General features: G+C 47.9%; 1 protein-coding gene and 1 long non-coding RNA gene across 4 annotated transcripts in view; one reads left to right on the forward strand and one right to left on the reverse strand.

Moving 5' to 3' along the window:
- The window catches only part of Ptprn2 (protein tyrosine phosphatase, receptor type N2), a 715776-nt gene that overhangs the window by 587079 nt on the left and 108084 nt on the right, over positions 1–20613 (forward strand). Inside the window, exon 13 of the mRNA XM_005343678.3 lies at positions 16611–16823. Within this exon, the coding sequence (XP_005343735.1) occupies positions 16611–16823 (213 nt within the window). The remainder of the gene's footprint in view (positions 1–16610; positions 16824–20613) is intronic.
- LOC113456548 lies at positions 259–6351 on the reverse strand. Of its 3 annotated transcripts, XR_003377310.1 has the most exons (6): positions 5810–6351; positions 3737–3919; positions 3053–3133; positions 2867–2966; positions 1599–2193; positions 259–546 (listed from the first exon to the last, which is right to left on the reverse strand). It is a non-coding gene; the product is annotated as an uncharacterized LOC113456548 (long non-coding RNA). The 3 variants fall into 3 exon arrangements; XR_003377308.1 differs by lacking the exon at positions 1599–2193 and having other exon boundaries at positions 3760–3919; XR_003377307.1 differs by lacking the exon at positions 1599–2193.

The raw sequence follows: 20613 nt of genomic DNA on the forward strand, positions 1-20613 counted from the left end.
GATGGAGCCATGGTAATGAAGGTGTGCTCCGGAATCACACGCAGAGAGATGGAGCCATGGTAGTGAGGGTGTGCTCCAGAACCACACACAGGGAGATGATGAAGCCATGGAATGAGGGTGTGCTCCAGAAGCACACACAGAGAGATGGAGCCATGGTAATGAGGCTATGGAAAGACAGATGGCTGATGCTTTTGGTCAACATGAACATCAGAGAAGCCTCATTCATAAAAGCCCACAACACATCACACAGATTAGAAAGAGAGTTGTTTTATTCACTGACAGCTGTGACTATTGAGTTATTTCTCCAATAACAGCTGTTATTGTACAGTGAGGAGGGACTTGCAGGATCCAGTGGAGGCCAAGGAGCCCCTGGCCTTCCTCGGAGCTCCACACCACTCACCTGGTGCTGGTTGGAAAGTACGATTAAAGCAAAGATCTTCCCTGGGAAATGTGTGTGGTGAGAGCGTGTGTTAACCAAGGATCCAGTGCTTATCCGTTTGCAAGTTTTCATTTATTTCATAGCAGTCCGGTCTCCTCATCCATAAACTGGAAGAGAAATGCACAATCACATGGCTCTTGCGAGAGAGAAAAATGAAATCTAGAATAGCAGCTAAGGAGATACAAGTCAGTACCCACTTATTTATACATGACTGAAGAACATGTATGAGTGTTACTGTGTAAGACTGTGAGTAAACTGTGTGAGTATATATAAAAGTGTATAAATGTGTGCATATATGTGAGGTAGTCAGCCCATGTGTTATTGTTAATATATACGTATATATGTAAGACTTATGCTATGCATGCATCTGTGAGCTGTATAAACAGGCATGTGAGGTACCATGTATGTATGTGGACAGTGGGAGGATACATGTGAGAGAGAGTGGATGAGTTAATATGATGTGTTAGTTATGTGCATGTATGTGAAAAGTGTGAACATGCATATGAGCTGCATGAGCATGTATATGAGTTAGTATGCATATGGGTTTTTGTGTGCATGTGAGCTGCATGTGCATGTATGTGAGGCAGGGGATTAGTACCACTATTGTGTAGTGTGCATGTGTGTAGCAAGTGGGGTGGTTGTATGGGGGTTAATGTGAGCATATGTGTGAACTATATAGGGGTGGTGTGCACGTGAGGTGGTATACATGTTGTATAAGCACACGTGTAAGCTATGTGTGTGTTGAGTGGTTTGTATGTAGCTTAGTGTGAGCATATTGTACACGTGTGTGAGCATGTGAATGTGTGAGGTGCCTCGTGTATGGCTTAGTGTGGGCATATTGTGTGTGTGTGAGGGTGAGATAGTCTATACACCACAGCTCCCTTATCTACTGAGGACATCTTCCAGTGTCTTCAGTGGACGCCTCAGCCAGGGACAGTGCAGAACCCTGGTGCATACTGTACCGTGTCCTTACCGTAGATCTTAGCAACCACAGCATACAATAGTTCCTTCCTTAATAAGTTAAGAACTTTCAGTTTTGTAGCTTTTCACTTGAAAGAAGCGTTTTATAGCTTTTTCTTTGACATGTCTAAATTGCCAGCATTGTGCTTTGGGCTGTTATTAAGGAAAATAAGGTTTGAATGCAAGCACTATACGTTACCTGAAATAGCTAAGTGGCTGCTGGAGTGTAGTGTATACAGCTTGGATACACTGGACGGAGGGCTGAACCCTAAGGAAGACAGTACAGTATAGGATGGCATGTGTTTTTATTTCTGGAATCTTCCATTTGATATTTCTGGTCTACAACTTACTGTAGCTAACAAAACACAGAAAGTGAAACCACAGACATATGTGTGTAAAATGACGACAGGTCTATATAATTTTAATAAAGCCAGTTTTTCCACACTAGATGCCAAGCTGGTGAAGGACTGCTGCAGGCCGCAGTCCCATTGGCCAGAGCCTAGGGGAAGAGAGAATGGCTGCAAGTGGAATCCTGTTTCCAGCTTCCACGTGCTCTTGTGCAAAGAGCAGTTGATGTAGTTGGTCCAGGTCTCGACTATGTTACCTAGTTGCTTGGATGAAAAGAGCTAACCTGCTAGGTATGAAGAAGAGACAGCGGAGGTCTTACTGAGAGACAGGAGCTAGTCAGATGGCCTGAGGAGAGCACTAGGTGGAGAGCAGTGAAGGTGGATCTGGACCGCCTGGACTGACACCTTCCAGTCAGGGATGAGAAGTAAGGTCAGCTGGGTACCACTCTGGATCATGGAGAAGACAAAGGAGAACTGTGACCATGCTTGGACAGCAGGTGAGGGTCTTTTTCCACAGCTGACGCCCAGAAGAGCGAGTCACTTCCTAATGGCGTTAGGCATGCCTACTTAGCATGAACCTTCTGAAAAGGCGTATTAAAATAATGGAAAGAAACAACCTTTCTTAAAAGCTCTATCTTTTAAATAGTCAAAAGTCACTGGAGATAAGGACAGAGAAACAGGTGATTAGGCCATAGAATTAGGGGCAGTCAGAAGTGAAAAATAGTTTTAAAATATTAAATTAGATGTCTGAAGGTAAATCTAAATGGGAATTTCAGAAGAACTGAGAAATGCTGAATAGGGGTATAACTTGCTACAGATGATAGAGGACAGATGTGAAAATGTCTCCAGAGCCCTGTGTCAGTGTGAACCACACCTCCTGAAACTCCACCAAATCATGTTGTGTCCATGAAGGAAAGCTGATGGAGTTTAAAACTGTTATTCAGTTCACTATTATATCAAGTAACTTTGTGGATTTTTATGGAGTTTTGAAATGACTTTCACTAAAAATTTTGAAGTGACAGCTAAGCCTGAGACTTTTCCATTTTGTCAGAGAAGCACCCAGGTGTCACCACCACAACCAATTTTTATTATCATTCGATCTAAATATTTGTAAACTTACCTGCAATATAATACCAGGACAGCCACTTTGTAGACTCCCCAAAAGGAAGGCGAGCTTGCTGGACTGTGGCCATGCATACAGTCAACTGGAGCCTATTTCCCTACATTAAGATACACATATTCATTTCTCTTAAAGGATACATGAACAGTGCATTGCAGAATCACATACTGTGAAACAAACATTTACCTCAATGTTCCACTTCCAATTCCAAAGCAATCTCAGGAAGGACCTGTTTCCAAACGATTATAACAGACCTGTGGTCCGCACCTGAGAAGACGCACCAAAGAAAGAGGTTTAGAGGGAAATAGCGATGCCCTGAGATGCCCCACAGAAGCACCTTGTTCTCATGTCCTGGGGCACCATGATAGTACGTAGCAACTTTCACAAAAGTTAGATTTCTGTTCCAGTTCTTATAAAGGTTCAGTCAAAAGAATTTTAGCCCAAATTTGTGAGGACTAAAATTCTACTCATGAGCACACAATAGACACACTGTCCTAAATACCAACCATTAGATATGCACTTGCAGTATTATGTGCAAATAATAAATACCTACACCTTCCCAACGAGGGGAGCAGTCATTCATCTTGTAGGCTTCCTGGAATCTGAGAATGAGAGCAAAGGGGCCTCCAGGAGTAGCATTCTGTTTGTAAATGACTGCCCCACGAGCCATGTCCTTTAGAACACTGCCTTTAATGAGGAAAACTAAAACAGCAACAACAGAGGCCTGGGGCTTGTCATGTCCTTTGAATTGTAATTTCAAAGTTTCTGGAAAGAAAAGTCTACAAAATCACCACATATTTGCTAACCAATCTATCAACCATAAATTTCTGGCTGAAACACACTTTTTATTTAAGTAATTTTTACACTCACTTGTTGGGGAAATGAGTGTGTACCTGCCACACTGCAGAGAACAGCTTGTAGGGGATGGTTCTCTCCTTCCACCACGTTCCACAGCAAACACCTTTACCCACTGAGTCGTCTGTCCAGCCAGAACTTCTTCATTTTTATGCTAAGTGACTGAGGAAATGTGGGCCTTATTCCATGGTGCAGTGCCTATTTTTCCCAATTACAAAACATTAGACCAATGAGAAGATGAGCCAATGCTAGAACTAATAACAAAAGCTGAGCTGTGCTGGCAATTCCCTCTCCTTCTCATCCCGCCCCCCCCCAAAAAGATTTCTTTTGTGTGTGTGTGTGTGTGTGTGTGTGTGTGTGTGTGTTTTGATTAAAGAAGTATTTATTTTTCCCTTAATTCAAGTAAAATATGTGAGTGAATAATTTTAGGACATCTCAGTTCCTCCCGATTTTAAAGTCAGGTCACACCTAACAGCTCCTCAAATGACAAAGCAGCCCTCTGCCCTCCATCCCCAGGAGACACCTGCTCTTGACCTGACTGTGCCTGTGGGGTGAAGTTTGTTAGCAGTCTGCAAGGCTGGGTGGCTGGCCCTTGAGGCACTGTAGACTGATTTGCTGATCTCCCAAAGATGACCTTTGACAAATGAAAACAAAAACAAAAAAAAACCTCAGAGGACCAGGGTGAAGGTGGAGGTCTCCAGTCTGAGTTCAGAGGGTGCTCAGTACCATGGCCTCCTGGCAAGCTGACCCAGCCAGACATTGTGCTTGTCAAAAACATCTCTTTCATGGATGTGAGAAAAGTGCTACCAAAATAATCATCATCATCATTAAAACTCTGATTCCACTTTTAATTAATAATTTGAAATCATTTTATAAATGGATTCCTAAATCAAAGGTATATTAAATGCTACATGTGACCTATAATTATATGTTGGTGCTTGCCTTTTAAAAAGTTGGTTTAGTTTCCCGAAATCAAGCACTTTTAAAATCCTTGTCTACTCTTACCACACCATTTGAACTTCCCGAGATTGTGTTTCGTCTTGCCACAAGTGTGTCTCCCATAACAGCCTTTGTCTATTTTGCTTTAAACTACATATTCTTTAATAAGTCTGTGTGCTGGAGAGTGGCTGTAATCACTTAGCTGAGTGCTCTTCAAGGCTACTCTGGTCCCTAAATTGAAAGTGAGATTCTGATCATAGCAAGTTAGCTTCACACATGACAAATGTAAAATGTGCTTTATGAAGAATTAGCAGAGGTCAACAAGTCACTTTCAGCTATAATGTTTGGAACTTCTGTAGGTTTGGGGAGTTTTACATATGCTAGATTTTTTTTATTTCTTCATCAGCCAACCATTCCTAACTTCTATATAAATAATATTCCTGTTTGCCATCTATAAAAGATTCCAAGCAATATGTCTCATGCATATTTTTTTGTGTTTAAATTTTTCTAGAAATGTTACTGAACTCATGTGTAAGAAAGTGTATTGTGAAATACAATCTAAGGTTTTGTGATTTAGGAAAAAAAATTACTATCCTTCTTGAGGATTGCTGAATTATCATTGTTGAGAAACTTTCATAATGAACTTTCCCTGCCCTGAAAATAAGAATTTTAAAAGAAGGGGAAAAACAATGACCTTCTGGGTTGGTTTATCACTTTCTAGGCAAAAAGAGTTGACACGTGAAGTACAATCTCTGTCCGTTACAGAATGGACAGCAAGTTTGTCTGGCTTGCAGACTGGACCTGCTCCCTGTCCTCTGCAGCCAGAATATGGGTCTGGGGCTCTCCTCTTCCAGGCCCATCTACCCTGCTCCTCAGAGGGAGGCAACAGCAGCCAGAGGCCTGAGAAGCGCTAAGGGTCACCGGTGAGAAAATAAACTTTTCTAGATAGAAACAACTGCACGGTGGCTTTAAGCCCATTTCATTATTGAAAAGATTACCAAAATGCAACTTATTGCATCTCTTTCTCAAAGCATGGGGAGAGGCAGATCGGTCATTGGATTCCGATTAAATCCGAAGCGTGGTGCTCAGACATGGCAGGAACCCTTTGGGACACTGGAAAACTAAAGTAAAACAAATGCCTCTACTTACGGATTTTCAGTCTCTTGATGCTTCTGGAAAATCAAGCTGGCTTCCTGCCGGGTCGTGGGGGCGGTGTGCAGCGCGCCTTTTTCTGGCTTGCAGATGCCCTGGGTCCTGGCCCTCTCTAGCCGCGGTTCGTTCGTCCGAATTGGCCGCGAGGGGGTCCAAGCCACTTGGAGCAGAGGTACTGTATCCCACACCTGCTTGTGGCTCCGGACCATTGATGGCGAGAAAAGCAAGTGGAATGTGACAGTAGGATGGCGCTGAGCCGCGTCTTGGAATGTGCCAAGCACCTCGTGGCCTTTAGGATCTTCTCAATACACCGCATCTCACTGAGTTCGCCGCGCTGGCTCTGGGGCTGGAGCACACTGGGCCGCGAACTCCCAGAGGCTGTGAGCCTTCCTACCCCAGCCAGCGCTCCCTGGATACCGCTGCCCCACCCAGATCTCGGGGGCGCCTAGTGCGGCACCTCGTCCTGGGCAGCCAGGCCCCTGTGTTCCCCGCTGCGCCTTCCGGTCCTTAAGACTCTGTGACTGCAGTAGGAAAGCCAGGTACCTTAGCATCTCAAAGGGTGAGCTTGGGACCTGGAACGTCCTCGAACTGTTGCTGAGTGATGGATCCCCATCCCTAAGGGTACACAAGGCACCTAGGAGGCTGAACCGAGAGGAAGCCTGTGTTCCTGGTCCCTGTATTCTGTGATCCATTCGCCAAATCCTGTTGGGGGAGGGAGAAAGAGAGGGAAAAAAGGAGAAAGAGAGGAGAGAGGGAGGTGGAAGAAGAAAAGGAGAGGAGAAGGAGGAGGGGGAGGGGGAGGAGAGGAGGAGGAGAGGAAGAGGAGGAGTGCTAACAGGCGGGCCGTTGCTATGGAGAGGCCTGGTTGCCTGAGAGGCTGAGGGCGGCAGGTCCCCTCCCCCGGGCCTCCCTCGGATTCCAGGTTCCCGTCTTGTCTTCTGCCTACTCCCCATGCAGAGCACCAGTCCGCTGGACCCTCTTTCCCTTCTTTCCTCCTTCTCAGCTCTATGCTGAACCAGGGCTTGTTTGGGAGGCTTATTGGGAACTCAAGGCACCAGGCACTCCAGTGGACAGGCTCTAAGGATAATAGCAGGGTTTGAGAAGAACCACCACCCCACCACCGCCTCCATCCTGGTCTTTGCCATAACAGGCCTGTAGCCAACTGGCGTCCTAGGCCTTCTGTGGAACAACAAAGGGAAGCCACTTCTCTACAGAGAACCTGGTGGAGAGCCTCGGAAAGGGTCACCAAGCAACAACCAGTTTTGAGGGGTATCTGCAGGGTCTATCCTCTGTCACAGGTGCATTCCATAGCCCAAGTGATTGACTCCTCCCCACCTACTGTATCAGGGGGAGTTACTCTTGGGAGAAGATCGGTTTCTCTTCTTAGCCTCCCTCCAAACTCATCTTCCCCATGAAGTCACCAGCTGCCTTTTGCAACCTACTCAGACCCACAGGTTTGGGGCAGGTAACAAAGCCATCCCAGGCCTCTAGGGTTCCCTGTGAATTAGAACTAACAAAAGACTTTAAGCTGCAACCAGAGGAAACCATCCTGTGGAAGCAGCACCAATAGAATCGGTTGCTCTGTAGCATGGGCCCTCTTTTGGGGAGCCCAGCCCTCGCCTGGCAGCGGGAGCTCCCTCCTTTTGCACCAGGCAGACCTGGGGCTTCGCCTGGTGGCTAAAAAAGACGGGGAGCTCTCATCGTTTCCCTCTTGGCCGGCAGTGAATTTGTCCAGTGGTCCAGGAGAAGGCTCTGCGGCCTTCGTCTGTGCGGAGGGACAGGGGTGGGGGTGTTGGGTTGTGCTGGCCCTTGTCTCCAGCTGTCCCAAGTGCAGGGAACAATGGGAAGGCGGCAGAAGAGGGAATGGGGGGGGGGAGGGCGTCGGGATTTCCAGAAAAAGAGGAACTAAAGAGCCCTCCGCAGTCTGTCATCTGCGTATGACAGGATCTGCTCCCCCACACTTTCCTTTCTTCCCCTTGTTCTGCAGCTGTGGGCCTTGAAGAGTGCATTGTACGCACAGATGTTGGGTTTCAGCTCCCGGGCTCCTGGCCGCTCTATGGAGGGCGCTGCGCACCAGGGTGCCCAACCTGAGGCCATGCTACCGGATACAGTGAGGGTTGAGGAAAAAGAGTGTGGGAAGGAAGAATTCCCGGGGCGATGCTGTAGCGGAGTCCAAACCCAGGGGAGGGCTCTTGAGACCTCTTGGGTGGTACCAGCCCACTCCCGCCTCAGATCTGCACTGGGGGTGAAGTAATTGGGGACAGGAAAGGTAGTTATGCGCCATACCTCCCGCCCCCCACCTCAGGTTGGTCGTCTAGGGTGAGGACAAGAGCTTAGGGATGCAAGCAAAATTGCTAGGTTGTTTTTCGATTTTGTTTTTGTTTCTGCTCAGTGCAGCGGCCCAGCCGTTAGCCCGGGCCGAATGGTGGCAAAGTCTCATTAGTACCTGCATGCATGCAACAGATTGCTTCCTATGAGCGGCTGGGTCTTAGAAACTGGGGCTTGTGTGCAGTGTGTGTATGGGGGTGTCTTTTAAATAATTAATATGCTTCTGTTTGGAAAGGGGAGAAAAGGCTCAGTTTACCAGTTTACTGTAATTTGTTTTTCTCTTGGAGGGTTTCTATGCTGCACTCCCCCTGCTATAAGCAAAGGTCACAGTAAGGCCATGAGGGGTGGCTTTTACTAGCTAGGCCTGGCTCCTCCCTAGCGCTACTCTGAACTTATCCAGAATGAAGTGCAACTTAGGAATGGAAGAAAAGACTTAAAGAAAGAACTAGAGAAGAATCTGGCTCCGACGCCTTACAAATGACTGACAAAGCTTATGTCCATTCATAGTCTCGGGTGGATGAGGGTGTATGGAGAGCCACGGCCCCTTAGCCAATTGCTGTCAGCAACATGTGGGGGGGTGGGGGGGAAACGGCATCGCTATAGCAACCGGTGGCTGGGCCTCGAGCCGCGCCGCCGCCGCCACGGCCGGGTGCGCGCCGGGCCGGATATAAGGCGGGGCGCGGCGGCCGCGCTGGTTGGAGCTGCGCGCGCGGCCGGCCGCCCTGCGGGGACCGTCCCGAGCTGGGCCCTGCACCCGCCCACGCAGCGTCGGGACCCAGTGCACCTAGCCAGGGGGCCGGGCTGGGGCGGAGCACGCTCGGTGGTGCTGAGAGGCCTGGCAGAACTGCACCCGCGGGTTTGGAGCGGGAGCCACCGCGCTGCCGCTGCTGGGACGCGCGGCACCTTTGTCTCCACCCGCCGCCTGAGAAGTTTGTGGTCAGAAGCAGGATGACCAGGCTCGTCAGTGCCTCCAGTGCAAGGAAGCGGTTGGTTGTGATGATGGAGGTACTGTTGTCAGTGGCCGTGGCAGCTGTGTCCCGAAGCCGCTTGACGGAGCGCACAATCCCACCTCTTCTTGCTCTCTTGGGCACCCAGCGTCCGCCTAGCTGCAGGTAATCAGAAACTGCCAGTCCTGTCATGGGCAGTGAGTGGGGCGGTCGGGTGGGCCCTGGCAGAGGAGAGAGGAGTCGGGTGGGAAGAAAGAGGTCAAGAGTGGATACCCTCAGGGCATCACCAAGCGCGATGGTGACAGGGCGCGGAACAGAACCTTCTATGGGTTGAGGGACCCAGATGGACGACCTGGGTGTCTTGCCGAGTTCAGGGGACTTGCTGCAGGATACCTGTCAATGGTTTGGCCAACCAGAAAGACCTGCGTTTGGAAATAATCTCCAGGTGGGTCTGAAGCTGAACGCCAACCGTGGCAGTTCTTTCTGGGCGCACAGACTAAAAGGGAGAGACAGATATCCTGGGCCTGCACCTCCAGAAGACTTCCCCGAGGGGAAAAAAGGACTGTGGTCTGTAGGACTTCTCCCCTTCAGTACTCCTTTCAGCTTGTCACAAGGCCGGCCCTCTGGGCAATTCAGAACTTGGAGAAAACGGCCTCAATGATGAGAGGTGGTTCTGGAGCAGAGATGGAGACGGGTATGGTGAGGAAAGGGAAGATGGATGAAGTCAGTGAGCAGCTAGCACAGAGGGAACCTGCGTGTGTTTGGGGGGGTCGTTTTCTTTTGGCCGCATTTTGGGCATCTCTTTGCTCTCCTCCCTAGGGTTCCAGAGAGTGCTTCTGTGCCATCCGAGCATCCCAGCTGGTAGCGAGTTAAGAGGACCAAGTGGGTCCCGGGGCGGAGCATTAGGGAAGCAGGTGGGGCGGCCCAGGAGAGAGCAGAGTCCTCTGACCCCCGCCTCCAGCCTAGAATTTCCACCACTCCTCCCCCAAAGGGAACCTGCATGTTCTCCTACCTCCTGTCTATCAGACACCCCCCCACCCCGCCAGGTGGGGCGGTCGCGCACTCGCCAGAGAAACTTCTGACTCAGAGCTGTTTGAACAAGGGCTTATTTCCTTCATTTCTAACTACCGGTTTGGCTCCGAAAACCCGCCTGTTCTGCGTCCCCAGACATCTGGGTAGACCCTAGATCAGCAACATTGACTTTTAAAGCCAAGGTCCTCTTGCATCTTCGTTGCACTGAGCCCGTTATGCTCCAGGATGGACTGCTTGAAAGAAAAGGGATCAGTATCGAGATCGTCATGGCCCCATACATGGTACACCTAGCTGTGCGCTGCAGTTCAATGGTCGAGCCTCACTGAGCCTTTACCCTCCCGGGTCCTGTCCCACTGCACTCCTCAGCAGCAGTCTTTGGTGGTCCAGCGAAGTCAGCAGACCTCGCGTCCCTTAGGTACCCAGCACCTCGTGTCCCTTCAGGAAACCAAGTGCCTTGCCAGTCTGGAGTAACGGGTTTAGGGGTCCGAGTGGTTTTCAGATTTTAGGGAGCAAGCAAATATGAGGAAGCAGAGAGAAAGGAGGTGGGAACTCTTTCCACCCACACAGGAGGAAATGCCCACCTGCCCCCAGCCTATATGCCTAACTAGGCTTCCAAGAGCACCGTGCCAGGGTGGGTACTGCAAGCCGAGATGTGCGGTGGTGGTGCTGTTAAGCTCTGGGTGTTCTTGGGTGGGTACGGGCGTTGTTGGAGACCAGTTACTTCTTCCCTCTAGGCCGGCCAGTGCGCGCTTTGTGGCCCGGGAGGCTGGGCCGGTGCATTGTCCCTGCTAGGACCCTCTTGGGGTTGTGAATACCCGAAGCTCCCAGGAACCCTCGACCTTTTGTGTCCTGTGCTGTGGTCTGATCTCCAGGACCTCTGCAGGGATCTTGGGAATTAGCGAGAGGGGGAAGGGACCGGGAAATGGGGTGAGAAAGCTGAGGCCAGTGTGGGTCAGATTCCCGGTGTGGGGGAGGGAGCTGGTGACTGCCGCCATCAGCTTCCTTAGACCCACGCTGGGACTCTTCTCCAAAACCGAGTCCTGACCAGCTAGGAAAGCCCTCAGCCAAGGCGTTCTGGCTCGAGGAGAGCAAAAGAAGATGGGGGAAAAAAGACAATCCAGTCTCGAAGGGAGTAGATTCTTGGAGTGCAGGCGAATATGGAATGGGGCTGAACAGTAAGGTCAAATGCCCCCCCCCTTAATATCAGGACATTACCCTAGAAAATTCCTGCCTGTGAGGGCTTGCATGTTGGCCACGCCAGGCCTCAGGCACCAAGCGGGCAAAAACACCAGCCTGTGAGCGCGCTGAGGGTGCCAGCCGAGTTTGAGTTCTGGTGTAATGAAAACGTAGCTAGTGAATTGGAAAAATGTGAGAGGCAGGTTTCCTCTTTGGACGATTCATTTTGGCCTCTTCTCCCCTGGCTAGCTGGCTGGCCCTTCCACCCTGGACGATTTGTGGTTAACAAGCAATACTAAAAATGAGTTCACACGACTGTCTCTCCTCCCTTTCAACATCAATACATGAGTCTTCCCTTATCTTAAAACAGAGCATTTTTCTAGAACAGCTATTTTAGGAGTACTTCAGGATAGCAAATAAGTTATTACCTTTTGTATACACATTTGTGTGTGTGCCTGAAAAATCCAACAGTCTATTTTTAAAGCAGTGCATAACTTATTTTCACTAAAGTTTATGTTTAAGAATAATTATTTCTTGGAGATTCTTTTGCTCATATAAGCCTTTTTTTTTTGCCTGTTTGAATGGCAGATTTGCAAGTACAATTTCATCTGCAGAGGGAACAATAGCTTTCAGCGGCACAAAGGCCGTCTCCCACCCTGAATTCAGGCCGCAGTGCCTCTTGCTCTGATAATAGCTTCTGAAAAGATTTTGTAATGCAGAGAATTAATACATGATTATTTCCGCCCGACTTCTCTCATTTATTAGAATTCTGTGGCAAATTCCAAATTAAAAATAGTTCAGTTAACAGCTTTAAAAAATACTTTTAAAATATTTCAAGACACCTCTCCCCTCCCCATGTTTAAGTTTGGTCACTTGTCCTGGCTTGGAAAATGCTTCACTGAAAACTGTGGTCAGTCTTAAAGTGATAGCAATTATATTTTTAATAAATATATCTTAGTAAATTTATGAAGAGATTTCCAAACAATTCTCTAAGATGGTCACCTCACCAGCTAAAGAAAAAGTTGTTACAGTAAGGAACTCATTAATAGTCTCTGAAGCTAATTCCTGTTTCACAATGGGAAAGGGTTGGCAGTTAGAATAACCTGGGTCCCCAAAAGAGAGGGTGGGGATATGTCTTTCATCTCATCATTAGTAAAGGCCTTTGCAAACCAAGTGTGTATGTGTGTTGTCGGGGGTGCCAATACAGGCTGGAGTGCCTTTGCAAACCAAAATCCTTAGAAGGGTACCAATAAGTAAGTCAAGAAGAGAAATTTAGTATTAACAAAACTGAATGTTTTTGTGATAACTTTTTTTCAGAGCAAACATATTTTCAACTGCAAATCAGAGACTTGGATAGGCTCTTATAAGTGGTTGTGTCACACAGCCTTGAGAAAACATTTTGTCTTGGTCCCTGTCTACAAATGTTCATTATCAAGTTCTGTATTGGTGTGGTTTAGGTCTCACAACTGACTCTAGGTATAGATCTTCACATCCCTCAACTTACCACAGAACATTTTTCAAAGTTATGAGGGGGGTTGTTGAGGATGTCACATCACTAAATGCCCCATGCACCCTTCAGAGGTGGGATTGCTGACCTCAACCAGGGCATGGTCTGTAGAGCAGCTTCATAAATCGACTTCTGCTCCCACACTGGCGTGACTTTACCGCTTTTGCAATAATGGATGCTCTAAATTTGAGGAGCTGCAAGTAGTGATGCCAGCAAGACATGGTCAAGGTAACAGGCAGTTCTAGCTGCCTCTGAGCTGACACAGCCTGGACTTCAGTATTCCTAGTTATTTTTTTTTTAAAGTCTGTCCTATTCCTGCTGCTGAGAACTTGAAAGTGGAGTACGCATGCCTCATGCATCCAAGATGCACAGATTTCCCTAGGACCTCTGTAATAGAATATAGAGCCTGCTTCTGAGAATGCATCTCTCCTCCACCCTCCTCAGCACTGCTCCAAACTTTCAGAGAGAGCTTCCACTGTGCAGAAGGTGTTCCGCTTTTAAAAGACATCTGACTGTAAATGTCACAGTTATAAATATTTAAACATCATTTTCTTTCAATTTTAAGTCAAGATTGATAAGATGACTCTCATCAGCCGAGGCTGTCTTCTGGGAAGCCCAGGAAAGCAGCCTGTGGTCCATGGCAAGCTGCTCATCCTTGGGGAGTCACCGCTGTGAGAGGGACCCGAGCTGTACCAGCTGCACCTGGGTTAGCACAGGGGCAAACTCATACTCCTGGTTGAGCTTCCAGGGGGTTCATGTCTTCCTCTTGAAGCTCCTACTTAACAAGCGTTTTTAAGTGTTTTTTTTTTTTAGCTCCACACAAAGAAAGGAAATATTAAGTTATGTTAACTCAGTCACAATGCCTAGAAAGGGATGGTCAGCTTGACATTTAAAACAAGAATTTCTAGGAATTTTCATTTTTTCCAGGATCCCTAAGGCCTGACCCACTGTTAGGAGTCCTGGACAAGTCCATCTCAACCTTCCAGGGCTGGGCATTTGGAGCGGTGATAAGGAAGAGAACCCCTAAGAGATGTTTTCCACATTTGAGAAACCACCAGTCAGTTGAAACCTAGACCTCAATATTACACATATATTGACTCAAAGGGATGTACTTGGTCCACATCTGCCTTGCCCTCTCTGAGGTCTCTTCCCTTCAGGCTACACTCTGTATACTTTCCAGGGTGCCTCCCCCATTCAGGCCCTAAAGCCCACAGCTTCAGATCTGGGTGCCTCCAAGACTCCCACCCCAACAGGCTCTCTGCTAGTGTGGGGAGTCTCTTCTCGAGTGGCCTCAGGGATATGGGGGCAGGAGTACAGCTCTCACTAACTCTGGGCCCAGTCACTCTCAGGTGCAGGGTTGGGAGGTGCAGGGGAGGGGGAACTGAAGAGAATATGGAGACTGGGGTATTCTGATGGGGAGGACCCCCTCCCCACTGTGAAATTGGGGTTGGACCTCCTCTCCTCTTCAGCTCTCCCACAGAGGCCCAGGGAGAAAAACGATGTCTCTACTCTTGCCTTGACACTTTGGTTTGGACTGTGAGTAAATCTCAGTGCACCAAGGGAGGGGCAGCCAGGAGGAGCTGAGGCAGCAACTGCCTTAAGATAAAAGGAAGGAGGAAGCCCTCTTTGTTGGGACTCCTCCCCTCCCTCAGTATAATTCCTGCACTTTTCACTGGGTCTGGTTGCCCCACGGCTGGGGCCAAGTTCACTTGTGGGAACATCACCTGCCTCTTCCTGCCTATCTTCTATACCTCCTACCTGGTACTACGGTCAACAGTTCTGGCAGTATGTGTGCTCTTAGGCCTCTTGGTGCCCAGCCCTGATGGTTACCAGCTCTGTGGAATCATGGGTTCAGAGCAGGGCTTACTAATGACAGTGCTATCGGGTACCTGAACCCAGAAGATTAGGGAGGTCCTAGTTCCTGTGCCACCCAAAGCCTAAGCCTAGGCTGGACCTTGGCTTAGGGACACCCCCCCCAACAGCTCAGGGGCGTGGCAAGGTGCCTTTGGCACAGTCATCCAGGCACTGCCTTTGTTGTGATCTGCTGAGAAGAGGAGAGCTCAGGCATGCCTGGGACCACACTGAAACCTGGGGAGTGTACCACCTCGTTTCTAGCTGATGCCAGGGCACACTGTTTGGGAACTTAGGGGAAGGTTTTCTTCTTTGCATACTGTAGCCCGAAGCTTGTTATGTGAGGAGAGCCACGTGGGGCACCTTGACCCTGGCAAAAGAGTTATTTATGTGGTTTGGGCTCCTGCCTGCACTGGGCAAAGAAGCATGGCTTAGAAACTGGGAAGGGGAGTTAGACTCCACTAACTTGGGGCAAGGGTCAGGCGACTCTCACTTCTTTCCAGAAGCCCCTATGTGGGCTGGGTGGGAGTGCAAGGGGGCGGGGCCCTGGGAGGAAGCCAGAAGAAGAGCAAGGGCCTTCCTTCTCCCTGTGTGCTCCTGGCCGGCAGCAATTTCTGATTCCCTCCACTCATGCCTCCGTGATGTGACCCAGATCCTTGCTTCAGGTCTCCTGGTCCCCATGGCAAGGTCCCTTCTGCTAGGCCTTGGAGCACCCTCCCTTTCATCCATTGTGGCAGCCCAGGAACCTCCAGGTTCAGAGCCAAGCAGAACCAAGTCGCACATTGAGGCAGGAAATCCCGGTGTCTTTTCTCATTTAACCCGCATTTCCATTAACTCGGTCCCGGCTCCCACTAATCCGAGCACTGAAGGCAAAAGCAGGCTAATTAATGACCAGCTTTTCCAGTCAAGACCGGCGATAATTGCTTTGGTGGCCTTTATGATTACAAGATAAAAATGGGCCCGGCCTGACATAAGAGACACTGTGTACACTCGGAGACTGGAGGAAACGAAGAGTTGGGAGGCTGAAAGCGGAGCAGAAAATTACTAATAGACGAGAGATAATGAATAGGCTGGCCAGGCATTCATGGGGAAAAATCCATTTTGTTACCACGCGAAATTAGGTGGCAGAAAGGAGTTTGCTAATTGTTCTCCTCTTGTAGCAACCAGGACGGAGGCAGGGGCGTGCTCGGCCATTCATTTCCCAAGTAATTGTGGGGGTTGCTGGCCGAGAGTTTTGGGCGATTTGCCTGCGGCCCTTCCATTTTCCTGTGGCGTGTTTAATTGTTGCTAATACACCTCCTAATGAAGCTAATGAGGGGGGTCTCTGTCTGGCTATCTGCCCTGGAGTTGAGTGACATGCAGGAAAGGATTTTCTTACCTATTCCCCCCCAAATGAGAAGTGAACTTCCCAATCGCCTGTTCTCAAAAGACCTTGTCCCCTTTTAAGGGACACTACACAGGTACCTGGAGTTGGGAGTCTGCGCCTATAGATCCCTCTAAAGATTGAGTAGAACTGGTTGGACTAGCCCACAGAGCGTCCTTTAGAGCAAGAGCCTGCTAAGTCAGGCCAGTGCACTGTACTGAGCCTGGGGAGTGTTTAATCCTGTTAACACTTTACCGACCTGTTACTGTGCTACTTGCGTCAGATACATTCTGTGTCTGATTCGGAAAGGATGTGCACTTTGTTTAACTTAAAGCAGCAAACTGGGTACCAAATACCTTAAATTATTACGTTTGAAAACCAGCACCATCTGAATAGCTTCTGCCTTCTGCTTGACAACAATATGGTTTGGAGGTGCTATGGGGTTGGAATTTCCTTCCACGTGTGCTCCTGCACAGACCTGTCCCCATTCTGTCGGTGCCACACTATGTTTGGAGCTGTACAAGGAGGGGTGACCTACAGGGGCCGGAGTTCCTTGAGCACTAACCTGTCCTCCTCCACCTCCTCCTCTTCCAGAAAGGCAAGCTCAAGCTCCTGCCCCATCAGGAAGAGCAGGAAGACTCCACCAAGTTCATCGTGCTCACCTTCCTCTCCATTGCTTGCATCGTGGTGGTTCTCCTGGCTTCCAGCCTTGCCTATTGCCTCCGACACAACTCCCACTACAAGCTGAAGGAGAAGTTGTCCAGACTAGGGGGTGACCCCAGTGCAGATGCCACTGAAGCCTACCAGGTAAAAATAAACTTTTCAAAGCATTCTATTGGATTTACCAAACTTGATTTGGAGGCTGGGTCTCCCCCATTCTCTTCACTCTTTCATTAATTCATAGTTTGGGTTCTTTTATGATGACAATTTGAAACTTCTCATTAGCATTCATATAAATACCTTGCAAGCACAGTTGTATGGCTCTGTATTAATCTTCCACTGTTCTTGGGTAGCTGTGAAAGTAGGTTGCCAATTAGAAATGTGGAAAAAGTACAATATATGAATTATGCATTATCTGTTATCTTAATTTGGCCACTATTAATGAAGCACGCCTCAGTTGCAAGATGAATTGGTTATGTAGATGTTTGAAGATGGCTCTTAAATCATCGACTTCCTCGGGGTCTTATAGGAAGGGATCTTTTGACCTGATCTGTTGCCGCCCTCTGCTATTACTCCGACAAAGTGAAACCTAATGCTGATAAATGGAAAGTAAAGTGCATGCGTCTTCATGAGTCAGCAGTGGCAACTGTGTGCTGGCAAGCCAGGCACCCAACATGCCTGGAGATAGAGCAGAAGCCTGCAGACATAGGAGAGGCAGATTCAGAACATGAGGTATAAACAGATCCCATAATTCTTGTAAGTTCTGTAGTATATGTTTCATAATTAACGACCTTCTACAATGAAACTATCACTCCACTCTTAGCAGCAAAGCAAGCTTAGAATATATAGAATTGGAATTAGGTTTTCTTAATATGATATCACTTCTTATTTAGAAATATGAAATAAATACTTCTTATTTAAAAATATGAAGTAACTCATGTGATGTCTATTTTTAAGTTGAATCAATATGTATTTTTTTTCTCATTTATCAGGTCTTTTGTCTGTTCTAACCATATGGCTGTGCTGTAGAATATCATGTCAGTGACTCACATGTCACAACATATAAAGAAAATGCTGTCTGTCCGGATGGCAAAGTTACCTCGGAGCTCTCAGGTTCTCCTAGGAAGTACACTGGCTATCCAGTAACCACCCTCAGCTGATCTCAGCTGGCCGTCTGTCCCTTGCTTTGTATCTGTTCTGCCTCTGAGAAGAATTTATTAAGTCCCTGGGCTTAAAAGAGATGAGGAGGCAGCTTTTGCTCCCATTTCAGAATTCTCGTCATCATCAGTGAGTGGAGAAAGCCTCTGGTCTTCCGCAGCAGGTCACAAGCGTGGTCAGGATGATCTTTTTCTTATAAAGAAATGGCAACTTCAAATGCCTTGAAGATGGCATTTCAGACACATAGCACATAGCTTTGCTTCAAAGCCAAAGAAAAACCATGTTTGAAGAAGCAGCCTGGAAAAAAATGTCACATAAACTAGTAAGAATTTGCCCAGAAATTCTATTGAGCAAGACCATCAATATAGTAAGCCAGGTCCTCAGGGGCAAGCTAGGGTCAGAGCATAAATAAATTATCACACTAGTCAGTTTTGTGTGTGAGAGGCAGAGATCATATGGATGCGGGTTTTCTAGAAAGCATGGCATCCTTTGATATACTTTGAAATTCAAATATAAAATATTGATAGAATGAAAGGTTGGACTTGCATGCAGAAATGACTAATTTTTATAAAAATGTGGGTAGGAAAAATGCATAGTTATGACTGGGTTTGTGATAATTAACGACAACAAAAACTCTTCCTAGTGGCAGCTCTAATTAATAGTATCTGTAATTAAAATCATGTCCTTGCAGCAAGAAAACTGTTTGAATTTCTTAGAGTGACCTTTTTGTGTTCCTCCTGGGGGCATGGTGGCTAAGTTGATATTGATTTTATAATGAGCTCTGGTTTGTTTAATAAGAATCTGTAATCCCAACAATAAATGAAATGTGTGCTTTTCTTCAATCCAGATTAATAAAAAGAATAGACGGGAAACTTTTCCTTCAAAAATACGATCTAGAAAAATTGGGCGTGAAATAATTGAAAAACTTTTCTGTTGGGCTTATTTCTGAAATCATTGCCAAGTCCCTTTTATCAAGCTACTGCGGTAAGGTGAGGTCTGCTCCCATCCGAGCAGCAAGCCTCTGGAAGGCCCATGTGCTGCCGAGTCGTGTTGCTTTGGCTTGTTTTCAGCAGAGCAGGACCCAACACACAGGGCTCATGTGGTTGTCAGTTTGGGGTTTAGCTGGGTGCACTGAGGCCTCACAGTTGTGGTTATTCAAGGAACAGCTGTGTGGAAATACAAAGCAGATGTGAACGTGTCAATGAGCCTTAATGCTCTGGATTTTCCAAAGCTGTCATTGAGACAACCTTCATGTTTTCAAATCTTCTTGAAAGTATAAAAAAAAAATGGACTCTTGAGAGCCTTGAGAAAGTGCCAGCCACGAAAACGAGAGTTCAATCCACAAACAGCACACAGTGGAAGGAGTGACAGACTCCCACAAACTGTCCTCTGACCCCCACACACAGCATGGCATACCCCTTGATAAACAAATGCAATAAAAATGATAAACATGTAACTATAAATTTCAGGGAAAGGATCTTCTTAAATTAATAATCTATTACTAAATCTTTGTGTGTCTGGGGTTGTACTTAAGTGGTCAAATACTTGCCTAGCATAGATTTAATTGCCAATTCCTGTGTGTGTGTGTGTGTGTGTGTGTGTGTGTTTACATGAGTGTGCGCATGTGTGTTGGAGAGAGAGGCATTTGCTCCTCTGTATTTGCTTATTCTGCAATTGAGACTGTGAATAGAATTTGCCATACTTTTCTTCACTGATCACAGAGACAACTGAATGGTTTGCTACTTACTGTTCTTTATTTCATGGGGACATGATAGAAAATGGTTCATTATTTTAAGTTCATAAAGGCAAAAAGTTATTGTGTAAGTAGGTTACCACGGATGGTGGTAGAAGACAGTACACTAAGTTTGGTCGCTAACAGAATGTGATGTTACATTGGAAGTGAAAGAACTTGAGTGTTTATGTGGGGAGGACACAACACAGAACACAGGCATTCTGATAATGAAAATGAGGGAGGCATGGGGGTAAGACGTTGTGGGCAGCAGGCCGCTGTGGGTAGCATGGTGCTGTGGGCGCTGTGGGCAGCGGGGTGCTGTGGGCAGTGGGGCACTGTGGGTAGCAGGGCACTGTAGGCAGTGGGCGCTGTGGGCAGCGTGCCTCTGTGGGCAGTGGGGCGCTGTGGGTAGCGGGATGCTGTGGGCGCTGTGGGCAGTGGGGCACTGTGGGCAGCAGGACGCTGTGGGTAGCGAGGTGCTGTGGGCGCTGTGGGCAGCGGTACGCTATGGGCAGTGGGGCGCTGTGGGTAGCGGGGCACTGTGGGGAGCGGGGCACTGTGGGTGCTATGGGCAGTGGGGCGCTATGGGCAGCGGGGCACTGTGGGCAGTGGGGTGCTGTGGGCAGTGGGGTGCTGTGGGCGCTGTGGGCAGCGTGGCGCTGTGGGCAGCATGTACAGCCTCTAGTTGTATATAACCTTCCTTTCACTTCACAGCACCAAAGAGAATTCTCATGTTCTTGCTTAGACAGCACTAAGGTCAGTGTGGTGGAAGGACCTTCCCAAGAGGACCTGGGAGGTCCCTCCTGTGGTCAGCCCTTTATGCAGCAGAGGTGGCAAGCTGTGCCCTCCACCCACCACTCACCACCACATAACCACGGAGGCCACGTTGTGGCCTATCCTGGTGTCCAGAGTTGTAAATGGCCATCTTGTAATAGCCTCAAAACACTCTGGAATGTGATTATCTCTAAACACGTTCACCTTTTCTATCTGTGTTTTCACATGTCTCACGTCTCACACCACGTGTGTGTGTGTGTGTGTGTGTGTGTG

The sequence above is a fragment of the Microtus ochrogaster genome, chromosome 1 (assembly GCF_000317375.1).
Source record: "Microtus ochrogaster isolate Prairie Vole_2 chromosome 1, MicOch1.0, whole genome shotgun sequence".
Lineage (NCBI taxonomy): Eukaryota > Metazoa > Chordata > Mammalia > Rodentia > Cricetidae > Microtus > Microtus ochrogaster.